This window comes from Odocoileus virginianus, chromosome 24 (assembly GCF_023699985.2).
Source record: "Odocoileus virginianus isolate 20LAN1187 ecotype Illinois chromosome 24, Ovbor_1.2, whole genome shotgun sequence".
NCBI classification, from domain to species: Eukaryota; Metazoa; Chordata; class Mammalia; order Artiodactyla; family Cervidae; genus Odocoileus; species Odocoileus virginianus.
In genome coordinates, this window is record NC_069697.1 from 47,120,992 (window position 1) to 47,144,091 (window position 23,100).

At 37.6% G+C, this 23,100-nt stretch overlaps 1 protein-coding gene across 6 annotated transcripts in view; it reads right to left on the reverse strand.

Moving 5' to 3' along the window:
• Nucleotides 1-23,100, reverse strand: part of USP15 (ubiquitin specific peptidase 15) — a 133,254-nt gene that overhangs the window by 95,454 nt on the left and 14,700 nt on the right. For all 6 annotated transcript variants that reach the window (XR_011483315.1, XM_070454673.1, XM_070454672.1 and 3 more), the window contains exons 2-3: nt 12,855-12,982; nt 193-323 (exon numbers count right to left, since the gene is read on the reverse strand). Coding sequence is in view for 5 of the 6 variants with exons in the window: in XM_070454673.1 (XP_070310774.1) it covers nt 193-323; nt 12,855-12,982 (259 nt within the window). In the remaining variant the exon portion in view is untranslated. The remainder of the gene's footprint in view (nt 1-192; nt 324-12,854; nt 12,983-23,100) is intronic.

The following is a 23,100-nucleotide window of genomic DNA, read 5'->3' on the forward strand; positions in this document are numbered from 1 at the left end:
AATAATGTATATGATGTGCTTCTATTAGTGGCTAGCATATAATACACTCTCCCTCTATGTGTGCTAGTGTACAGTAACATTTTGATGGTCTTTTTCTCCAAGATAATTGAAGAGGCTTCATAAGTCATGGAAATTAACAACAAAATAGGAACTGTTTAAGAAAAATATTTCTATTCATTTCTTAATATGTACCTTTCGTGCTATTGGTTCCTGACCTTCCATCAATGTGTACCAGCTGACAAGTTTATTCCAGCCTTCAGTTGGCAACAGTATGTAATCCAATTCATCAATAAGGTGCTCCTTAAGTGACTGGGCATCGCCATCTACAAAAGGGAAAATAAAATCAATACAGAAAAAGAAGCAATACTACATAGCTCTAAATACTGTGATCAAACATACTACAAATTATGTAAATTCATGAAGACTAATTCAGGTATTTAAATAATGAAGCTCTGAAGAGGTTCACAAACTCAAATAATGAAGCTCTGAAGAGGTTCACAAACTCAAATCTAGGCATTTCAAAATAAACTGTTGCTTTACAAAGTTTAAGTATATACCATTAGTCAACCAACAGTGTTTTAAAAAGTAACTTTTCTATTATTGAACTCTTAAAGAAATACTAAACTGTTGGTCAGAGGATCCCAATAAAGAGTGTTTCCCAAATATTTTGAGTATCAGAGATCTGTCACACAGTAATAGTGATCACTCCATCATTAGCTGATGAAGAACATTCAGAAGCAAACTGATAACAATTTACAGTGATACCAAAGCACATGGGCTGAGAACCATGATGGAAATCACAAAAGGTATCTCATTGCTCCAGAGAGTAATTACTCATTACTCGAGAGAGTCCACAATCTAAATTCCTCCACAGATCCAGAGCAGAGGTAGTTGTTCAATTATGGTTCTAACTCTATGATCCATTTTCAAAATTCCAGTTGAACAGGGCAGGCCAGAGATCTAGAAGCAATACTGTGAGCTGTACCTATATCACAGTCCTAATCTGAGACTCACTGATTATTATTTGGTACTTTACTTGAATTTCCAAAGTGTGGAAAACAGAAACAAATAGTTTACTGAGTTATTTGTAAATAACTCAAAAATATAAAGAAGATTTTCTCATTCTGAGTCAGCCCTGAATTAACAGACATGGGAAGCAAAATTGTTCCAGGCAGCATTTCAATGTTAAAGTACTACTTTTAACTAGATACAACGATATAAATCAAGAAGCAAGAGAAATGCTTTAAAAAAAAAATTATTTACTCTATGTAGGATCAATCTATGGTTACAAAATCATACAAACCTTTGAGAAAAACTATGTTTCATACAGAACAGAAATGAGAAAACTCTGAATTTTATATGAAATTCAACAGCTGGTACAAAGTAAGTATTAATTTCAAAGCTCAGTTTAAAAAATTCTTAGTTGTAACTTCATTAAATTCTTGATGAAACTATTTGGAACAAATTTTTAGAGCCCTCTGAAAGCGAAACTCTCTCATGCATCATGTACTAAGTCATGTTATAGCAGATGATCATGTTATCTCAGTCAATTCTCAAAACAATCCTATAAGATGAATATCTATTTTAGATTAAAAAATACATTCAAAGAAAGCAAGTAAACTGCCCAAAACATTCACACAGAAAATTGCAGGTACTATGAAAGGTACCATCATGGAAAATACTTTTATCTCAAAAGTATTTTGATTTTCAAAACAATATTATGAAGTAGATAGTTCCATTTTACTTAGTAAATAGATTCAGGTATTGATTAACCTGCCCAAGCTCACATACAGAAAATTGTAGGCTAGACTCAAACACTAATATCCATTTTCTTTCCACTATAATCGGTTGCTTCAAAATAAATTTAGGGAAAGAAAAAAAGTTTAAAAATTAAGACTTCTATGTTATTCTCCACAATAATTCAAGAGTCTGGGTAAATGATTTTATTATGTAACAGAATCAAACAGTAATTTATATCTAGTTGTTGTTTAGTCACTAAGTTGTATCCAACTGTTTTGCAACCCCATGTACAGCAGCCCGCCAGGTTTCTCTGTCCATGAGATTTCCCGGGCAAGAATATTGGAGTGGGATGCCATTTCCTTCTCCAGGGATCTCAACCCAGGCATCAAACCCATGTCTCGCACACTGGCAGGCGGAGTCTTTACCCCTGAGCCACCTGGGAAGCCCTTAAGTGGATAAAATAAAATGATCAATTTTTGAGTCATTTTTAAGGGAGGAAGAACCCTAAACACAGAACCTCTCATTTATGTTACTTCTGTTTTTGATATAAAATTGATATCAAACTGCTGAGATTTAAAGTGTAAAATTTGTTGTTGTGACATAGCAATACAAGTGTGAAATCATCATTACCAAAATGATAAAAATATCCATCAGCATTTCCCCTCACCCCCTGGCCATAAACGTTTCCCTGTAGTCCTTTTTTTGGGTGTAACCTCTCCTTCCTGTTCATCCAGGTTCACTGTCCTGTGCCCTGAAAACTGCTTATCTGTGTTGTTCAACTGTAGACTAATTTGTATTTTTTAGATTATATAAAATTGGTATGTACTGCTTTATTTGGCATCATTTATGTTGCATCATTATCTTGAAATCCATCCATATTTTTATGTTTCAAGAGTTCATTCCTTTTAACTGCTGAGTAGGATTTCATTACTTTATATGAACATTCTGTAATTTCTTTATTCATTCAGCTACTGATGGGCATTTTGGACTGTTTTCAATTTTCTCTACAAGTAACACTGATATAAACACTTGTAAGTTTTCTCTTCATTTCTCTTGGGTAAATACCAAGGAGTGGAATGGCTGGTTCCTATGGTAAATGTATATTTAGCTTCTTAAAAAACTGCAAGACTCTCTCATGACCCAAAACTGTGTGTGAAAGTTCTACTTGCTCCACAGCCTCATCAATACTTGGTATGGGTTTATCTTTTAAATTTTAATTTGAATCACTGTAAATGATTCAAATCATGCACAGTGGGACCTCATTGTGGTTTTAATCTTCATTTTTCTAATGACTGTGATGTTGAGTATTTTTACATGTGTTTTCTGAAAACACTACCTTCTCTGGTGAGGCATCTGTTTAAGCCTTTTGTCTACTTTTTCCACTGGGCTTTATGGAATTCTTTATTCTGCATACATTTTATCAGCTAAGTAATTTGCAAATACCTTCTCCCACACTGTGGTTTATCTTTTCATTCTCTTAACAGTGTTATTTGAAGAAGCTTTTGTTAGTGATGAATTACAAATCATCAATTTTCCCCTTTATCAATCATGCTTTTTAATTCATACTTAAGAAATTTTTGCCTAACTGTCACAAAAATCTCCTAATTTTTTCCTAAGAGTTTCATAGTTTTGGTTTTTACATTTAAGTCTATGGTGTGTTTTGAGTTAATTTTGTACATGGTCTGGGTACAGGTCAAAGTTCATTTGTTTATGGCAAATAGATAGTTAAGGCTCAAGCAGCATTCATCTATTTAAAAGACTTCACTGAATTTCTCTTACATTTTTATGTAAAATGAATTGGTCATATATTTGTGGGTCTACTACTGGATGCTCTAATATGTTCAACTGATTTTTATCTCACACTATAAACAAATATTAACTTAAAATTGATCAGAGACAGAAATGTAACAGTCAAAACTCAAAAACTCTTAGAAGAAAACATGTCTTTTCTGATGCAGATGCTTTCGGCAACAAAATCACAAGCAACCAAAGAAAAAAAATAGATAAACTGGATTTCATCACAATTAATTTGCACTTTAGAGGCACCATCAAGAAAGTAAAAGACATACACAGAATGGGAGACAATTTTTGGAAACCTTGTTTGATAAGGGACTAGTATCCAGAATACATAAGCAACTCTTAAAATGTAATAGTAAACATACAAATAACCCACTTAAAAAATGAGCACAGGATCTGAATATTTTTCCAAAACAGATATAAGCAGCGCAGATATGATACTTAACATCATTAATCATTAGGGAAATCAAAATAACAAACAGATATTAAAATAACAAATACAAATCAAAGTAACAATAGATATCAGTTCACTGGAAAAGACCCTGACCCTGGGAAAGACTGAAGGCAGGAGGAAAAGGGGGCTAAAAAGGATGAGATGTTTGGATAGCATCACTGTCTCAAAGGACGTGAGTTTGAGCAAACTCCAAGAGACAGTGAAAGACAGGGAAGGCTGGCACCACAGGGTTGCAGAGAGTCAGACCTGCCTTAGCAACTGAACAACAACAACCATTTCATACCCATTAGGATGGCTATAATATAAAAGAATAGACAATAAGTGTTGGCAAGGTGTGGAGGAACTGGTACCCTACTTGCTGCTGGTGGGAATGTAAAATGATGCCAACTATTTTGGAAAAGTTAAGCAATTCCTCAAATAGTTAAACACAGAGTTACTATATGACCAACACATCTACACAAAAATTCGTATGTGAATAGTTCATGAATGAATTATTCATTCATAGCCAGAAAGTAAAAACAACCCAAATGTCCATCAGTTGATGAACGGATAAATTAAATGTGGCATATCTCCATACAATGGAAAATTAGCCATCCACTAAAAAAAGAATAAAATACTGATTCATGACACACGAATGACACTTGAAAACTTTGTACCAAGCAAAAGAAGTCCAATGCTATGGCCACATATTATTTAATTCTGTTTAGATGAAATGTTTACAAGCAGAGACTTCAGAGAGACAGAAAATGTATTAATGACTGCCTGGGGCTGGGGTCTTGAGAGGGGATGAAGAGTGACTGCTAACAGATACGACGTTTCCTTCTGGAGTGATGAAAATTTTGTGGAATTAGACAATGGTGATGATTGTAAAACTATGAATATAAAAAAAGAAAGCCAGCGAATTACAGAATTTCAAAGGATGTATTTTATGGTGTGGCAAAGAGTTGGATATGACTGATGGACTGAACTGAACTGAAACTCTATCTCATTTTTTAAAACGCCTACTAGGAATGTGATTTGAAATTGTGTTGAATCTGCATACTGAGTGGAGGAATTAAACAATACTGTTTTCTGATCCAATAACATAATTTATCTATTCAGGCTTTAATTTACCTCAGCAATATCCTGTGCTTTTTAGTTTACATGTATTATAGATTTATCTGCATTTTATATTCTGGTGCCATTATAAAATATATTTTTAAAATTTAAATTCATGTTAGTTCATTTTTAGTGCACAAGAAACACAACTGGTTTTTGAGTAATCGTCTTGTATCCTACAGGCTAATTTCATTTATTAACTCTAGGTTTCTTTTTGTAGATTTTATTTTCTACATCGACACATGTATTTGTGAATAAAGGAAGACTTATTACTTCTTCCTATACAATCTGTATGTCTTTTACCTTTTCTTTTTGCTTTATTACACTCTAGAACCTCCAGTACAATCCTGGCTTAAAGAGTTGAGAGTAGACATCCTTGCTTTTCCCTGATTTTAGAGGGAAAGCACTCTGTCTTTCACTGTTGGCTATGTCATCTGTAGATGCCCATTTTCACAGATGCCCATTCTGAGGTTGAGGAAGTTTCTTTGTATTTTACTCTTTCATCCAGTATTTTGGTAATGTTTTTTCTATATATCTATCCTCTTTATTTTCGTACTTGATTTACTAAAATTTTGTTAATAACAGATGCATCTATGTTCATCAGGGGTATACTGGTTGAGAAATTTTTTTCCTTGAAATGTCTCTCTTAGACTTTGGTATCAAAGTAATGTTGGTTTCATTGCATGAAGCAGTCTCTCCTAATTTCTGAAAAGAGCTTCTGTTGAACCAGCGTAATTCTCTCAAACAGCACTGGCAGAACTCACTAGTGGCACCATCAAGCTCTGATATTTTCTTTGTGAGGAAATTTTAAACTACAAATTCAACTTCTTTAATGGATACAGTGCTCTTCAGAGAATTCATTCTTTTGGAATCAGCTTTATTAGTTTTCATCTTTCAAGAACTATTTCTTTATTGCCCTTTTGCTATTTGTAGATTTCTGTACAGATGTCACCTCTCTTGTTCCTGATATTGGTGATTGTATCTTTTACCTTTCTCTTGTGATCAAACTAGGTCTTTATAAATTTTATTATCTTCTTAAAGAACCAGTCTTTGGATTCATTGATTTTCTCTATTTTTCTGTTTTCCCTTTATTTGATTCCTGTTCTGAACTTAGTATTTCTTTTCTTCTGCTTGATTTAGTTTAATTTGTTCTTATTTTTAGTTTCCTGAGTCAGAAACCAAGGTCACTGATCTGAGACCTTTCCTTTTCCTTATGCATGCTAAAAGAGCTATAAATTACCCTCCACATACTATTTGCCTTCCACAAATTTTGACATGCTTTGTTTTCACTTTCATTTAGTTAAAAATACGTGCTAATTTCTGAGTCCTCTTTGACCCATGAGTCACAAAGAAGTATGTCAGTTTTCAAACACCTGAAGATGTTTCCCCTCTCGGTTGTTATTATTCCCCTAGAGTAAGAAAACATTTTCTGTATGATTTAACTCCTGCTAACTTCACTGAACCAGGTTTTATGCATAATACAGTTTATCTAAATGCATTATGTGAACACCAAAAAGAATTTTCGTTCTGCTGTTGTTCAGTAGGAATACAGTAAGTCCTTTACACATGAATAGTTTCCATTTTCAAGAGTGTGTTCATAAGTCCAACAAGGTTAGCCTAGGTATCTAACTAACACAACTGGCTATACAGTACTATACTACAGATATCAGTGTAGATTTACAACACTAATAATAGTGTTTTTTCCCACATAAATAATATTTAAAAAAAACACACACACAAAATAAGGAAAACATTTTTAATCTTATAGTACACTACCCTGAAAAGTACAGTAGCACATAGAGTACAACCGCTGGCATACAGGGGCTGGCATAGAGTGAGCAGGTAAGCAGAGTTACTGATGGAGGCAGGAGAGGAGGTGGGAGACGGTAAGAGCTGAAAGACTGTCAGCAACAGGAGGCAGAGGCAAGGTGCCATGTCACTCATGCTTGATGCTGATGACACAGGTTCTGGGTCCTTGCTCGATTCAGTTCTATCTACCCTGTTGAAAAAATGATCCAGTGATGTCTGGGTAAGTAGTTCTCTTTTTTCTTGTCACAGATGACAGAGTAGCACTGGACTGCATCAGAACAGCAGTGGCAACCTTCATGTACCATTCTACACTTGGGTCCCACGCCTCAAAAACTAACAGTGCCTCCTCAAAGAAAACCCTTTGCCATTTCATGTGTCAAGAACCTCTTCGGTTCTTCACTTATTTCTTCTTCCTCTTGTCTCTCTTCATCCTTTCTCTGGGCCTCCAATTCCATCAGGTCCTTATTAGTAAGCTCCTCATTTTGCACTGGAGAAGGCAATGGCAGCCCACTCCAGTCCTCTTGCCTGGAAAATCCCATGGACGGAGGAGCCTGGTGGTCTGCAGTCCATCGGGTCGCTACGAGTCGGACACAACTGAGTGACTGTACTTTCACTTTTCACTTTCACACATTGGAGAAGGAAATGGCAACGCACTCCAGTGTTCTTGCCTGGAGAATCCCAGGGATGGGGGAGCCTGGTGGGCTGCCGTCTATGGGGTCGCACAGAGTTGAACACAACTGATGTGACTTAGCAGCAGCACCATTTTGCAGAGCAAGGAGGTCAATGAGGTCATCTTCTTGCAGATCTAGCTCTAATTTTTTCCTGAGGGTCACTAAGTGGCTGAAGACCTCTGATGACTCTTTGTCCACCTCAAATCCATGAAAATGATGAACAAATTGTGGGTAAAGGTTCTTCCAAATCCCATTCATGATGACAACTAAACATCACACCAAGCAAAGTCAATGTCTTTTATGGGTTTGTACATGGTACAGCCCTTCCAAAACTGTTGCAAGGTTGTTCCTGATATGTCACTTGCCTTTATTGTCTGACAAAAAATGCAATTTGAATAATATTTTTTGAAAGTCACTATAACCCCCTGGTCTACAGGCTGGATAACTGACATAGTATTTATGTCAGCAGATATACACTGGGATGAAAGTCATCCATGAATGGAGGGTGGCCGAGAGTATTGTTGAGCAGCAAAAGGATGTTGAATGGGATGTCTTTCTTCAAGCAGTATTTCTCAACTCTGGGATAAAATGGTGCAAAAACCAATTCTGGAAAATGGGCTGTGTAACCTAGGCTTTGGGGTTTCTCTTCCACAAAAAGGAAGAGAGGCCCTGGCTGTTTTTAAGGGTTCTTGGGTTCTCTGGATGAGACATTAAAAGATGCTCTGGCTTCATACTGTCAGAAGCACTGCCATCAAACAAAGAGAGTTAGCCTATCCTTTAATGCTTTATAGCCTGGCATCAACTTTTCTTTCTTACTGATACAACTTTGGTCTGAATTCCTCTTCCAGTACAGTCCTCACATCCACATTAAAAACCTGCTATGGTAAATATGTTCCTTCATCAATAATTTCTTAAAACATTTCAGGAAATTTCCAGGCATGTACCATACCTACACTCGCTGCCTCAGCACTCACCTTTACATTGTGAAGCTTGGCTCTAGCATTGAATCGATCAAAGCAGTCATGGTTGGCTTTAATAGATGTGCCTTCTGATTCTTCACCATGTTTCTTCTTCAAGTCTTCATAAGGCTTTTAACTTTCTCTTGCATCAGCATTAAACTGAGAGCGACTCAGCTGACATTGATCCTGCATTCACATACTGAGAAGTTTCTCCATCTCCTCCATCACTTTTCCACACTTCTTTGGTATTACTGTCAACATCATTGGCATGGCATACGTCACATGTTCCAAGACTGAATGATTCATGTTATAAGAATAAGTGATCTTTACCACCTTTTTGCCTTGCTCCACTCTCTCAATTACATTCACTTTTGTTTCCATTGTTATTGCTTGGTGCTTAGCAGTCCCAGCTACATCACCGCTGCTTTTGTGCTTGCTTCTGAACATCCTGGGCTTGAAATAAAGATACTGCACCACTGGACTCTGTACAGTGCTTTACAGTCAAGTACACAAAGCACAGGCACCTGGAAAGGATGCATGCATGTAACAGTGTACTCCAGACACGTGAACCAGCTTACATGACTGGACACGTGAATGCATGCACACATCTGTGAAAATTCGCAGTTAGTATGTAGGGAACATACTGTATTCTATAAATGTCAGTTAGGACAAGCAGATTGATTTATTCCCTTACTACTTTTTTGTCTACACGTTTTCTATTATTTATGGAGAGAATAATACTGAAATATCCATTATATAGTTGTGGATATTTTTCTACTTCTCCTTGTGGTTCTGGCAGGTTTTGCTTCACATATTTTCAAGTGAGGCCATTAGATGGGTATATATTTAGGATTATTATGCTTTTTTCTTAATGAACTGTCCTGGCCCGTTTACAATTATGAAATGAACTTTTATCCCTGATAATGTTCTCTGTTCTAAATCTTAATGCCTGATATTAAAATGGCCACTCCAGCATTCTTTTGATTATAGTGCTGTATATGTTCAGTTCAGTTCAATCACTCAGTTATGTCTGACTCTTTGCAAACCTGATGGACTGAAGTTAATATGTGTCTTAGTTTTCTACTGCTAACAAATAACCATAGTAGCTTAAAACAATACCTATTTATATTCTCACAGTTCTGTGGGTCAGAAGTTCAGGTGAGTTCAACTGGGTTTTCTACTTAGGGTCTTAGAAGAGGAAATCAAGATGCCAGACAGGCCTCTCTCCTATCTGGAGGCTCTGGGAAAGAATCTACCTCCAAGCCCGTTCAGGTTGCTGGTAGAATCTCGCTCCTCACGGCTCCAGGTATGAGGTGCCTGTTTTCTTGCTGGCTACAGGCACAGTTCTCCTTGTCCCTAGACAACACCCGTCTTCCTTCTCACACAGTCCCCTCCATTTTCAAATCAGCAATGAGTTCTCATGCTTTAAATCCTAACTGCTATAGCTACCAGCCAGAGAAAGATCTGCTTTTAAAGGGCATGTATGATCAGATAAAGCTCACTGGGATAATCTCTCTTTTGTCATATAACATAAATAATCACAGGAATGATATCCTATTCTCAGGTTCTACTCACACGCAAAGGGGAGATGGTTATATAAGAGTGAGGATGAATGGAGGTTAGTCTTAGAATCTTTCAATCTCTATTTGTACTTTGTGTTTAAGGTGGGTTTCTTGTAGACAGTATACAGTTGGGTCTTTGTTTTTTATTCCAATCTTACAGTCTCTACCTCAAATTTACATTAAACATGATTGTTCACAGAGCTGGGTTTAAATCTACCATCTCACTTGCTATCCGCTTTGTGTTTGTTTCATCTGCTTTGTGTTCTTCTCCACTTAAAAATTTTTTTTAAACATTGCTATTTCTCCTTATTATGCATTATATTTTCTGCTTCTTTGCATTCTGGGTACTATTTGTTTGGATCCAAGATATTAAAAATTTTATCTTGTTGGATGGATGCTGGTTATTTTTGTATTCCTGCTTCCCAGGTGGCATGTGGTAAAGAATCTACCTGCCAATGCAGAAGATGGAAGAGACGCGGGTTCAATCCCTGGGTGGGGAAGATACCCTAGAGGAGGAAATGGCCACCCACTCCAGTATTTTTGTCTGAGGGATAAAAATTCCAGGGACTGAGGAGTCTGGTAGGTTACAATAGATGGGGTTGTAAAAAGTCAGACACAACTGAGCATGCGTGTGCGTGCGCACGCGCGTGCACACACACACACAAATACTCTTGTGTTCTGTTCTGAGATGCAGCTAAGTTACTTGGAAATAGTTGCTTTCAACTTAGAAGGACAAGAAGATTCATTTTGCCCTTCTATAGAGGCAAACCCATTCTCTGCAGTCTACTCCATGATTTATAACGTTTTCCACTCTGGCTACTGTGAACACATTATTCTTGCTCCTTTATGAGTGAAACCAATGGTACTCATCAGTTAGATCCATTAAACTATAATTTCTTAATAAAACAGTGAACTGTAACCTGCTTTCACTGATCAAGCTCACTTTAATTGTTTTTACAAAAACTCGCAAGTCCTCCAAGTTTCGTAAAGTCTAAAAATAAGATATTTTCCTGAGATGTTTTTCAGGAACTTGCGATCAGCTGCATTCAGTTCTAGGTAGAGCTAAGATTAAGACCACTGACTGCCTAATTGGGCTTGGGTGAAGTGTTCGCTTGGTGACCTTTGGACGTGAGAGGGCCCACAATTCCGCTCTCAGGACATGTTAACGCCTCCACTTTCTGAACATGCATCTCGTGGAGAAGCAAGCAGCTTAGCTGCATCTGCACAAGAATGACTCACTTCCTTCTCATCATCACTTTCCGTGCCCCGTGCTCTGTATACCCTGGACTGCCCTGCTTCTTTATTTCCACAAAGACCCCGAGTCCCTTGCTACCAGGTAGGTGAATCCGAGAGCTGTTCTCCCTACTCCTCATTTGGTTGCCTCACAAATAAATCCCTTCCCTGCTGCAAACTTTGCCATCTCAGCATCTGGCTTATAGCACATCTGGCGAATGAACCTGATTTGGTCACATGAACCTAAATGATTGCTCTAATTCCTTTGGATAATTCTCTTCTTGGCCTTGGGTAGCCTGTCACACACATGCACTAGTCAACAGTCAGCTGAAAACTTACAAGAGTCTTCAGCGGTTTCTGTAGATCTCTAGGTCTCTCCTTACGTGCTGCTCATTTCTCTCTGGTCCTCTGCCCTGGAAACTCTGGCCGCCTTGGTCTCCCTGGACTCCAAACTCTTTCCTCAACTAAGGGAGGTTGCCAGGCTTTGCATGGGACCCCCTTCTGTGCTGTGTCTTGGAAACTCTCTCAGTACAGTAAGCTGAGGAAAACACAGGGCTCATTTCATTTGTTTCAGACTTCTCAGGGATCACTGTTCTTCACTGCCTGGTGTCCAATGTTTTGAGAACCACTGTTTCATATATTTTGTCAGGGTTTTCGTTCATTTAAATGGAAAGGTAAGTCTAGTCCTTGTTATTCCATCTAGGCCAGTAATGAAAGTTCTGGTATTTAGGTTTTATTCTCTTTAAATGTTACCAGAGTTTTAGAAGAGCTGGCAAGTATTAATAGTAAGGGTTATAGAAAAATAATCCAAAAATCCAAGAATGTAAACATATACCACTGCTCCCCAATTAAAGAAGTTATGTGTCTGTTAGCAAAATAATACACAATAGAGCATTTCCCCCAAACAGTAAGATAGTGCTTTCTAAATTACATTCTAGCCTTAAAAGCTAATAAACACTTTTTATATCATAAATGACAAAAATTTGTCATGATAAAGAAAACTAATTATGACAAAATAATCTGAATTCATTAGGTCGAATCTATAATATAGTCAGCCCTCTGCATCCACAGGGAGGGAAAACATTCCAGAAAGTTCCAAAAACCAATTTGCTGTGTACCAGCAACTATTTACATAGCATTTATATTTTGTTAGGTATTAAAAAGTGAAGTGAAGTTGCTCAGTTGTGTCCAACTCTTTGAGACCCCGTGGACTGTAGGCCACCAGGCTCCTCCGACCATGGGATTTCCCAGGCAAGAATACTGGAGTAACCAACAAAAGACTTAAAGTATACGGGAAGACACACAGATTATATGCAAATATCATGCCATTTATACAAGGGGCTTGAGCATCCATAGATTTTAATATATGAGAGGGGTTGTGGAACCAAACCCCACATGGACACCAAGGGATGACTATATAAGAAATTTCTGATTTATCAATTTATTTACATTAACATTTTCCACATTATATATATTGACCATAACATATTAAAATGAATACATTTACAAAGTTGACTTAAGGAAATAATACCTCTAAGAAGCCCAGAGTTATCAATGGGTCCAGGATAAACGTTTTGATCTCCCATCTGGTATTTGTCCCAACTGTCAAAACCAACATACTTTTTCCATTGTTTGAACCAGCGACTATCGACTAGGTACCTAAAAAAGAAGAGAAATTGGTAAAAGAAAATATCAGGAACTTTAAGAATAACAGAAAAACTATCTGCTTGTTTAATGTGTGTCTAAAAAAAAAAATATATATATATATATATATATTTTTAATGTGGACCATTTTGAATGACTTACAATGTTGCTTCTGTTTCATGTTTTGGTTTTTTGGCTGCAAGGCATGTGGGATCTTAGCTCCCAACCAGGGCTCAAACCTGCACCCCCCACATTGGAAGGTGAAGTCTTAACCAATGGGCCACCAGGGAAGTCCCTCTATTTTTTATATTTCACTTTATATCAGATTACATGTCTACTTCAAAGGATTACTGAGAATAATGCCACAGTTGTAGAAGAGAAACATTCCACTTGTGTAAGATATCATTTCTATTGTTCTATAAAACATCTACTACAGACAACCACTGGCATACGCATTAAACAAAAAATCCTTAATAGAACTTAAGAAAAAATGCAATAGCTGTTCAACACAATATGTGCCAATTGAACAAAAATTCAAATGACAATTACAAGTATCAATCAAGATAAAATTTTACATGCAACATGATAAAATGTTAACATGAAAAATGGTTCTTTTGCAAAACAACTTACAAATACAGTATGCTAATTGTGTGTGTTTTAGTGTATCTTTCAGGGAGTAAGGAAAGCAATTATTAAAGTTTTGGAAGATTGATTTTAGTAATTATAGTCAAAGTTTTAAAAGAAACTTTAAAAATAACTAGCTTCTTTACTAACAAAAGTTGATAGCAACAACACTGTCTCCCACTGTTTCTCATACGTAAGTAAAATTTGCTGGGGCAAGCAGGGCTGGTTTTTAATTGATTTCAAAAGTGTGAAACCAAGCACTATAACCATTACTGAAACTATATTCACCCAGTTTTCAAATACCTAAATTAGCTTCTCATCAGATGACCAGTGACAGAATAAGTAAAATAATGGTTCTCTAGCAAAGAAAGCATAAAAAAATTATAAATCTAAAAAAAAACCATATAAATTTATTTATATTATACCTACCATGCTTTGCCACTGGTTCATAATTATTTTAAATTTTTTTTCCAGAAACATTTCTCCTCACAGTTAACTAGGCTCAATCACAAACAAAAGCAAAGGTTAACAAGATGTTTAAAGTCCACGTGTATAGCCAAGTTTTTTAGAACATCATTCCAATGCTTCCATGCTTACAGCACTATACATAGAGCCCTGTAGGAATGAAATGCTATCTTTATGTCTGAAAACACCTGAAGTAAAGGCACCAAACTAACAGAACCCCACAATTTTTAAGGAATATTCATCAGCAGTTCAGTTTCCTAAAAATGGGTAAGGTAGAATTATCTATACATGAGTATTTCAAACACACTATCAGGATCATACAATGGAATGCCCCCAAATTGTAGATTTTGATGTCTATGAGGAAAAAAGAGAGTTGAAAAACTAAGTTTTAAGAAAACCCTGCTTGTAAGATAAACAAAATAGATTAGACTAGCAACATCTTTATATGTTAAATTGAATAAAGAAAATTAGACTTAATTGTATGCGTGCATGCACGCTCAGTTGTGTCTGACTCTATGATGCTAAGGATGGTAGCCAGCCAGGTTCCTCTGTCCATGGGATTTCCCAGGCAAGAATACTGGAGTGGGTTGCCATTTTGGTCTCCAGGGGATCTTTCTGACCCAGGGATTGAACCTTCAACTCCTGCATTGGCAGGCAGGTTCTCTACCTCTGAGCCACCAGGGAAAACCAATGAAACATGAGGGAAGCAGAAAAAACAGGAGTATCTATTACGGAAATAATGTGTAGTCTTCTTAGGTGTACCCTTGAAATTAGATAAAGTGGACATATAAATGAAAATAAAAATATTCCAAGAGATTTACATGGATCTGTTGTACTGTAAAAACTATTATAGACCTGCCCAAACCAAAACACAAGATTCCTCCATTTTAATTCATAAAATTCATTTTAACTCATAATTCACAAAACCAACAGCTCACCAAGATTTTAAGTAAGTGAACAAAGACCTAAATTTATCATACATTTTCAACAGCACTCTAAATCTCTGATACGTTAAGGTCCAGATGCACCCAACTGTAGCTTCTGAGTTTCTTTTTTGAATAGTTTTAACTATTTGTAAAGGTTGATATTTCATGGCTTTTATTCTTGAAATACCAATCTTTACAAATAGTTATAACTGATTTTAAGATGATGTCTAAAATCGATAACTTTGCCTAATATGTCTTGCATGATCTGACCTGCTCCTACCTCCCTCTTTAGTCTTAACTGGTACCATTTTTCTTTTTGCTGAGATCTAGTTCCTGGTTCCTGGACACACTATTTTCTGCCTCCTGGCTCCTTGTGCCTCAAACATTCTCCTACTGCTTTCACCACCTTATCTTAACTCTTATCTTTCAGATAATTTAAAGTCGCTTTTCTCAGGGAATCCTTCCAAAAGCTTCTTCCCATTTCCTCTTAGTTTGTAAAAGAAAACACAAGATAGCAATCTCAGTTTACTAACTCTCAAGACTCTTTATTCAGTTACAAGGATTACCTTTAACAATAACAAAATAACTAACATTTGAGCTTTACTCTTGGGCAAGGCAAGTACTTCTAAGCACTTTAATATACTGACTCACTTACTCCTTTAATTACCCAATGAGGTGGGCACTCCTATAGTTCACAGGCACAAAGAAATTAACTTGCCCAAGGTTACAAACTTAGTGCCACACCCGTGACTAAGAAATGCATTAGCAGCACAGGGAGAAGCGAAAAGACCAACAAAAGCACAAGGAAGCCAGAAGGAGGCTCAGGCATTCAGCACCTGTGGGGCTGTGCGATACGCTGGCAGCTTCCTTACAAACCAGGGTAGAGAGGTCTGGCTATGTACAGGGAAAAAACTAATTAGAGCTCTACACCTCACAAACACAGTCAGTTCTAACTGAAAAAGTTTAAGAAAACCAGAATGTGTTAAACATGACTGACAATGAGGGAACAGTGACACAAAGTCTGCATATGCTGAAGCACGACTTCACTCTATGCAGTGCGAGGACTCGGGTAAAGCAGGTGAGAGGCCAAGGGGCCCTACCAGGGAGTGCGTCCTTTTACCCCCAGGAGCCTCACGTGTCTCACCCTAGCCCTAACTCCAGAACACACACTAGAAAAGTGTAGAAAACTACCCAGCTATACTGAGGTGCACAGGTATGCACAAAACATACATTTTTACATGTACTTACAGTCACCACATGCATTATGAACTACACTCTCCACATCTGTTACAATTTCTTGGCAGATTTTGGATAACCTTCCTTCTACCATTTCACAATAACTTACAGGCTGCAACGTTTTTGAATTCCACTTCAAGCAAATTTCCTTTTATTAAAAATAAAAATGACATTTTTTGTGGTATTAGTGTGTTTCTCAACTTTTAATAAATATAAGACTATGCTACCATTTTTATTAGGTGTCTTGTTTTTAAAAAATGGGTCACTGCCAAGAAATCTTCAAGCACTGTGCCCCTACCCTATTTTCCCATATGCCCTGTGGGTTTTACTGCATGATTTTGCATATAGCACAGTGATTTTCAGGAACACAAGCTCTATTACAGCAAAAACTGTACAAAAATAAATTATAGTTGGATTAAAAATATAAATGTGAAAGCAAAAATATAATTTTTTAAAAGATAATAGAGAAAACTCTTGTTACTTCAGAATATAGGAAGAGTAAAGACAAAAAACAAAAACTCTTAAAAGTAAAGGTTGATAAAATTGCAAGGTTAAAATGAAAAGCTTCTGTTTAACCAAGTAAAGAAAGATAGAGACTGGGAAAAATACTGCCTATAACCAACAAAGGATTAGAATACATGAAAAACTCCTTTAATTTAAAAAGAAAAAAAGGACAATACACAGGACATCAGAATGGCCTCGAAACAAAGGAGAAAATGTTCTGTATCATTAGCAATGTAAAAAATACAAATTAATATCATGCCACATCGTTTGCATGAAACCGGCGAACACACAAGCACATGTACATGTGTCAATAATACTGTGTGGAGAAGACGTGTAGTGACTACAGCTCATAAACTATCAACTGGGGTGTAAACTAGAATCCTCATTTTGGAGAATAATTTGGCAATATTTATTAAAGATGAAGATGTGCATAATGCAAAATCACATATTGTCATTGCTAAGTCTTATCATGAGAAACTCTTGCACATATTTACAATACAACTTGTAATGCAGTTACATTATATATAATGCAATGTAAGTAGCAAATGGAAAACTGGAAAAGCTCCCTAGTATCCACTACTCCTATCATGACATATTATAGAAAAACAAATGAAAAATACAGCCGCAAGTATTAACATGGATAAATCTCAAAACTGCAATGCTGAATAAAAAAAATAGAAGCTGCAAAAGGATACATGAGTTGGACACAACTGAGCGACTGAACTGAATGTAACACAAATATATTGATACAGATATGTACACACAGTACAACTATAGAAAATTTTTAAACATGCCACAAATAATAATATTCATAGATTCATGTATATGTATTGAAAATATAAGTAAAGGGAATAAGAAAAATCCATTTCTGGAGGGTGGCTCCCTGTGGCAAGAGAGGGAAGGGGTTAGGATGAGGGAAACAGGTACAAGGAGATTCAACTGTATTTGTAAAGTTTTTTTTTAAACTAATAGAGGTTTACACAGGGGTTTTGTTACATTTTTCTCTGTATTCTGTCTTCTGAAATAGTATACTCAATATGATTAATATGTTTCTTATTTAATACAGAATAATGGGCTTCCCTGGTGGCTCAGTGGTAGAGAATCGACCTGCCAACGCAGGAGACACAGGTTTGACCTCTGGGTCACAAAGGTTTCCAGAGAAGGAAATGGCAACTCATGCCAATATTCTTGCCTTGGAAATCCCATGGACAGAGGAGCCTGGCAGGCTATAGTCTATGGGGTCACAAAAGAATTGGACACGACCTGGCAACTAAACAATAACACTGATTTATGTATAACCTTCATAAACAGGCACAGAATGAAAGTCAAACACACAGACTTGAACAACGCTGAAGCCAACAAAGCTGACAGCAAATGAGGTTTCAAGCATAAAAATGGGATAGAAATATGTACAGAAAAATGTATACAATACACAGCTTTAGATTTATTACTACTTATTTTTTAAAAGAAGTTCATTAGTTTCTATTACCTCATATTTACTTTATACTATCTCTTCCAAAAGAAAAGATCCTGATGCTGGGAAAGATTGGAGGCAGGAGAATGGGACGACAGAGGACGAGATGGTTGGACTGCATCACCAACTTATTGGACATGAGTTTGAGCAAGTTCCAGAAGTTGGTGAAGGGCAGGGAAGCCTAGCGTGCTGCAGTCTATGGGGTCGCAAACAGTCAGACACAACTGAGTGGCTGAACAACGACAAATCTCTGCCAAATCCAACAGGTGAATTTCCATTAGATTTTTTTTTATTATTATTTTTTTCATTTATTTTTATTAGTTGGAGGCTAATTACTTTACAGTATTGTAGTGGGTTTTGTCATACATTGACATGAATCAGCCATGGAGTTACATGTATTCCCCATCCCGATCCCCCCTCCCACCATTAGATTTTAACAAAAAGTTACATAAACCTTGAAGAATTTTCTTTAGAAAAACATGACTTGTTTCCAAATTGATCAAATTATGAATTTGATATACAGTAATGCATTCATTTTCAAGAAATTGTTTGTTAACTAGAGCAACTACTAAGCCAGAAAGGAGAAAATGATTGGTTGACATCTCATAAGAAATGAAAAGCACAAAGTACAAAAATACAGATTACTACCCCTGTTATCTGGGAAGATATGTAAACCAAACAATCAAAAAATTTTAAAACTGACATATATACTGATTTTAAGCTGATCAACCTTTAGTACCAAATATTAAACTTACCAAAGATTAAACTATAGACTGAAGGGTGGCTCCCTGTGGCAATCATCTAAGTTTCAACTAAATACTACTGTGCAAACATCTAGATAGCCCAGAGTAATTATTAACCTCTTTATGATAAACAAACTAATTTTAGCTTCTTACACAAAGGAATCAGTATCATACAGATGAAACTGAGGATGAAATGTTTCTGAATAATATTGAGCCATCTCACTGTGTTCCTATATAAAAAGCTATGAAATAAATGTACCAAAATACGCTCAAGATCATTTCCACTTTTGAGTGAGGCTTCTGACTGTGGCTGAATCACTATCATTCCCTTTGTTTTAGTGGATTAGAGAAAAGTGAAAGTGAAAATCACTCAGTTCAGTTCAGTTGCTCAGTCGTGTCCGACTCTTTGCGACCCCATGAATCACAGCACACCAGGCCTCCCTGTCCATCACCAACTCCCAGAGCCCACCCAAACCCTTGTCCATCGAGTCGATGATGCCAGCCAACCATCTCATCCTCTGTGGTCCCCTTCTCCTCCTGCCCTCAATCCCTCTCAGTATCAGGGTCTTTTCAAATGAGGCAGCTCTTCGCATGAGATGGGCAAAGTATTGGAGTTTCAGCTTCAACGTCAGTCCTTCCAATGAACACCCAGGACTGATCTCCTTTAGGATGGACTGGTTGGATCTCCTTGTAGTCCAAGGGACTCTAAAGAGTCTTCTCCAACACCATAGTTCTAAAGCATCAATTCTGCACTCAGCCTTCTTCATAGTCCAAATCTCACATCCATACATGACTACTGGAAAAATCATAGCTTTGACTAGACGGACCTTTGTTGGCAAAGTAACGTCTCTGCTTTTTAATATGCTGTCAAGGTTGGTCGTAACTTTCCTTCCGAGGAATAAGTGTCTTTTAACTTCATGGCTGCAGTCACCATCTGCAGTGATTCTGGAGCCCCCCAGAATAAAGTCAGCCAGTGTTTTCCGCTGTTTCGCCATCTATTTGCCATGAAGTGATGGGACCAGATGCCATGATCTTAGTTTTCTGAATGCTGAGTTTTAAGCCAACTTTTTCACTCTCCTCTTTCACTTTCATCAAGAGGCTTTTTAGTTCCTCTTCACTTTCTGCCATAAGAGTGGTGTCATCTGCATATCTGAGGTTATTGATATTTCTCCCAGCAATCTTGATTCCAGCTTATGCTTCATCTTTCAGCCCAGCATTTCTCATGATGTACTCTGCATATAAGTTAAATAAACAGGGTGACAATATACAGCCTTGACGTACTCCTTTCCCGATTTGGAACCTGGAAGGTTCCAGTTCAACTGTTGCTTTCTGACTTGCATACAGGTTTCTCAAGAGGCAGGTCAGGTGGTCTGGTATGCCCATCTCTTTCAGAACTTTCCACAGTTTACTGTGATCCACAAAATTGCTCAGTCATGTCCAACTCTTTGTGACTGCATGGACTATACAGTCCATGGAATTCCCCAGGAAGAATACTGGAGTGGGGAGCCCTCCGCTTCTCCAGGGGATCTTTTCAACCCAGGGATCGAACCCAGGTCTCCCGCACGCAGGTGGATGTTTTAACCAGATGAGCCACCAGGGAATACAAGGGACTTTCACGACGACGCCTCACACCTGTCACTACCAAGAAGTCAGTCTTCATTCCAATGTCAAAGAAAGGCAATGCCAAGGAACGCTCAAACTACCACACATGCACTCATCTCACACGCTAGCAAAGTAATGCTCAAAATTCTCCAAGCTAGGCTTCAGCAATATGTTAACCGTGAACTTCCAGATGTTCAAGCTGGTTTCAGAAAAGCCAGAGGAACCAGAGATCAAATTGCCAACATATCCTGGATCACTGAAAAAGCCAGAGAGTTTCAGAAAAACATCTATTTCTGTTTTATTGACTATGCCAAAGCCTTTGACTGTGTGGATCACAACAAACTGTAGAAAATTCTGAAAGAGATGGGACTACCAGACCACCTGACCCGCCTCTTGAGAAATCTGTATGCACATCAGGAAGCAACAATTAGAACTGGACATGGAACAACAGACTGGTTCCAAAGAGGAAAAGGAGTACGTCAAGGCTGTATACTGTCACCCTGTTTTATTTAACTTTTATGCAAAGTACATCATGAGAAACGTTGGGCTGAAAGATGAAGCATAAGCTGGAATCAAGATTGCTGGGAGAAATATCAATAACCTCAGATATGCAGATGACACCACTCTTATGGCAGAAAGTGAAGAGGAACTAAAAAGCCTCTTGATGAAAGTGAAAGAGGAGAGTGAAAAAGTTGGCTTAAAACTCAGCATTCAGAAAACTAAGATCATGGCATCTGGTCCCATCACTTCATGGCAAATAGATAGCGAAACAGCGGAAAACACTGGCTGACTTTATTCTGGGGGGCTCCAGAATCACTGCAGATGGTGACTGCAGCCATGAAGTTAAAAGACACTTATTCCTCGGAAGGAAAGTTACGACCAACCTTGACAGCATATTAAAAAGCAGAGACGTTACTTTGCCAACAAAGGTCCGTCTACTCAAGGCTATGGTTTTCCCAGTAGTCATGTATGGATGTGAGATTTGGACTATAAAGAAAGCTGAGTGCCAAAGAATTGATGAACTATGGTGTTGGAGAAGACTTTTTTTTTCTTTATTTTTATTAGTTGGAGGCTAATTACTTCACAACATTTCAGTGGGTTTTCTCATACATTGACATGAATCAGCCATGGAGTTACATGTATTCCCCATCCCGATCCCCCCTCCCACCTCCCTCTCCACCCGATCCCTCTGGGTCGTCCCAGTGCACCAGGCCCAAGCACTTGTCTCATGCATCCCACCTGGGCTGGTGATCTGTTTCACCCTAGATAATATACATGCTGTTCTTTCGAAACATCCCACCCTTGCCTTCTCCCACAGAGTCCAAATGTCTGTTCTGTACATCTGTGTCTCTTTTTCTGTTTTGCATATAGGGTTATCATTACCATCTTTCTAAATTCCATATATGTGTGTTAGTATGCCGTAATGGTCTTTATCTTTCTGGCTTACTTCACTCTGTATAATGGGCTCCAGTTTCATCCATCTCATTAGAACTGATTCAAATGAATTCTTTTTAACGGCTGAGTAATAGTCCATGGTGTATATGTACCACAGCTTCCTTATCCATTCATCTGTTGATGGGCATCTAGGTTGCTTCCATGTCCTGGCTATTGTAAACAGTGCTGAGTTAAACATTGGGGTGCACGTGTCTCTTTCAGATCTGGGTTCCTCAGTGTGTATGCCCAGAAGTGGGATTGCTGGGTCATATGGCAGTTCTATTTCCAGCTTTTTAAGAAATCTCCACACTGTTTTCCATAGCGGCTGTACTAGTTTGCATTCCCACCAACAGTGTAAGATGGTTCCCTTTTCTCCACACCCTCTCCAGCATCTATTGCTTGTAGACTTTTGGATAGCAGCCATCCTGACTGGCATGTAATGGTACCTCATTGTGGTTTTGATTTTCATTTCTCTGATAATGAGTGATGTTGAGCATCTTTTCATGTGTTTGTTAGCCATCTGTATGTCTTCCTTGGAGAAATGTCTGTTTAGTTCTTTGGCCCATTTTTGGATTGGGTCATTTACTTTTCTGGAGTTGAGCTGCAGGAGTTGCTTGTATATTTTTGAGAGTAGTCCTTTGTCTGTTGCTTCATTTGCTATTATTTTCTCCCAATCTGAGGGCTGTCTTTTCACCTTACTTACAGTTTCCTTTGTTGTGCAAAAGCTTTTTAAGTTTCATTAGGTCCCATTTGTTTATTTTTGCTCTTATTTCCAATATTCTGGGAGGTGGGTCATAGAGGATCCTGCTGTGATTTATGTCAGAGAGTGTTTTGCCTATGTTCTCCTCTAGGAGTTTTATAGTTTCTGGTCTTACATTTATTTTTGTGTATGGTGTTAGAAAGTGTTCTAGTTTCATTCTTTTACAAGTGGTTGACCAGTTTTCCCAGCACCACTTGTTAAAGAGGTTGTCTTTTTTCCATTGTATATCCTTGCCTCCTTTGTCGAAGATAAGGTGTCCATAGGTTCATGGATTTATCTCTTGGCTTTTGGAAAAGACTCTTGAGAGTCCCTGGGACTGCAAGGAGATCCAACCAGTCTATCCTAAAGGAGATCAGTCCTGGGTG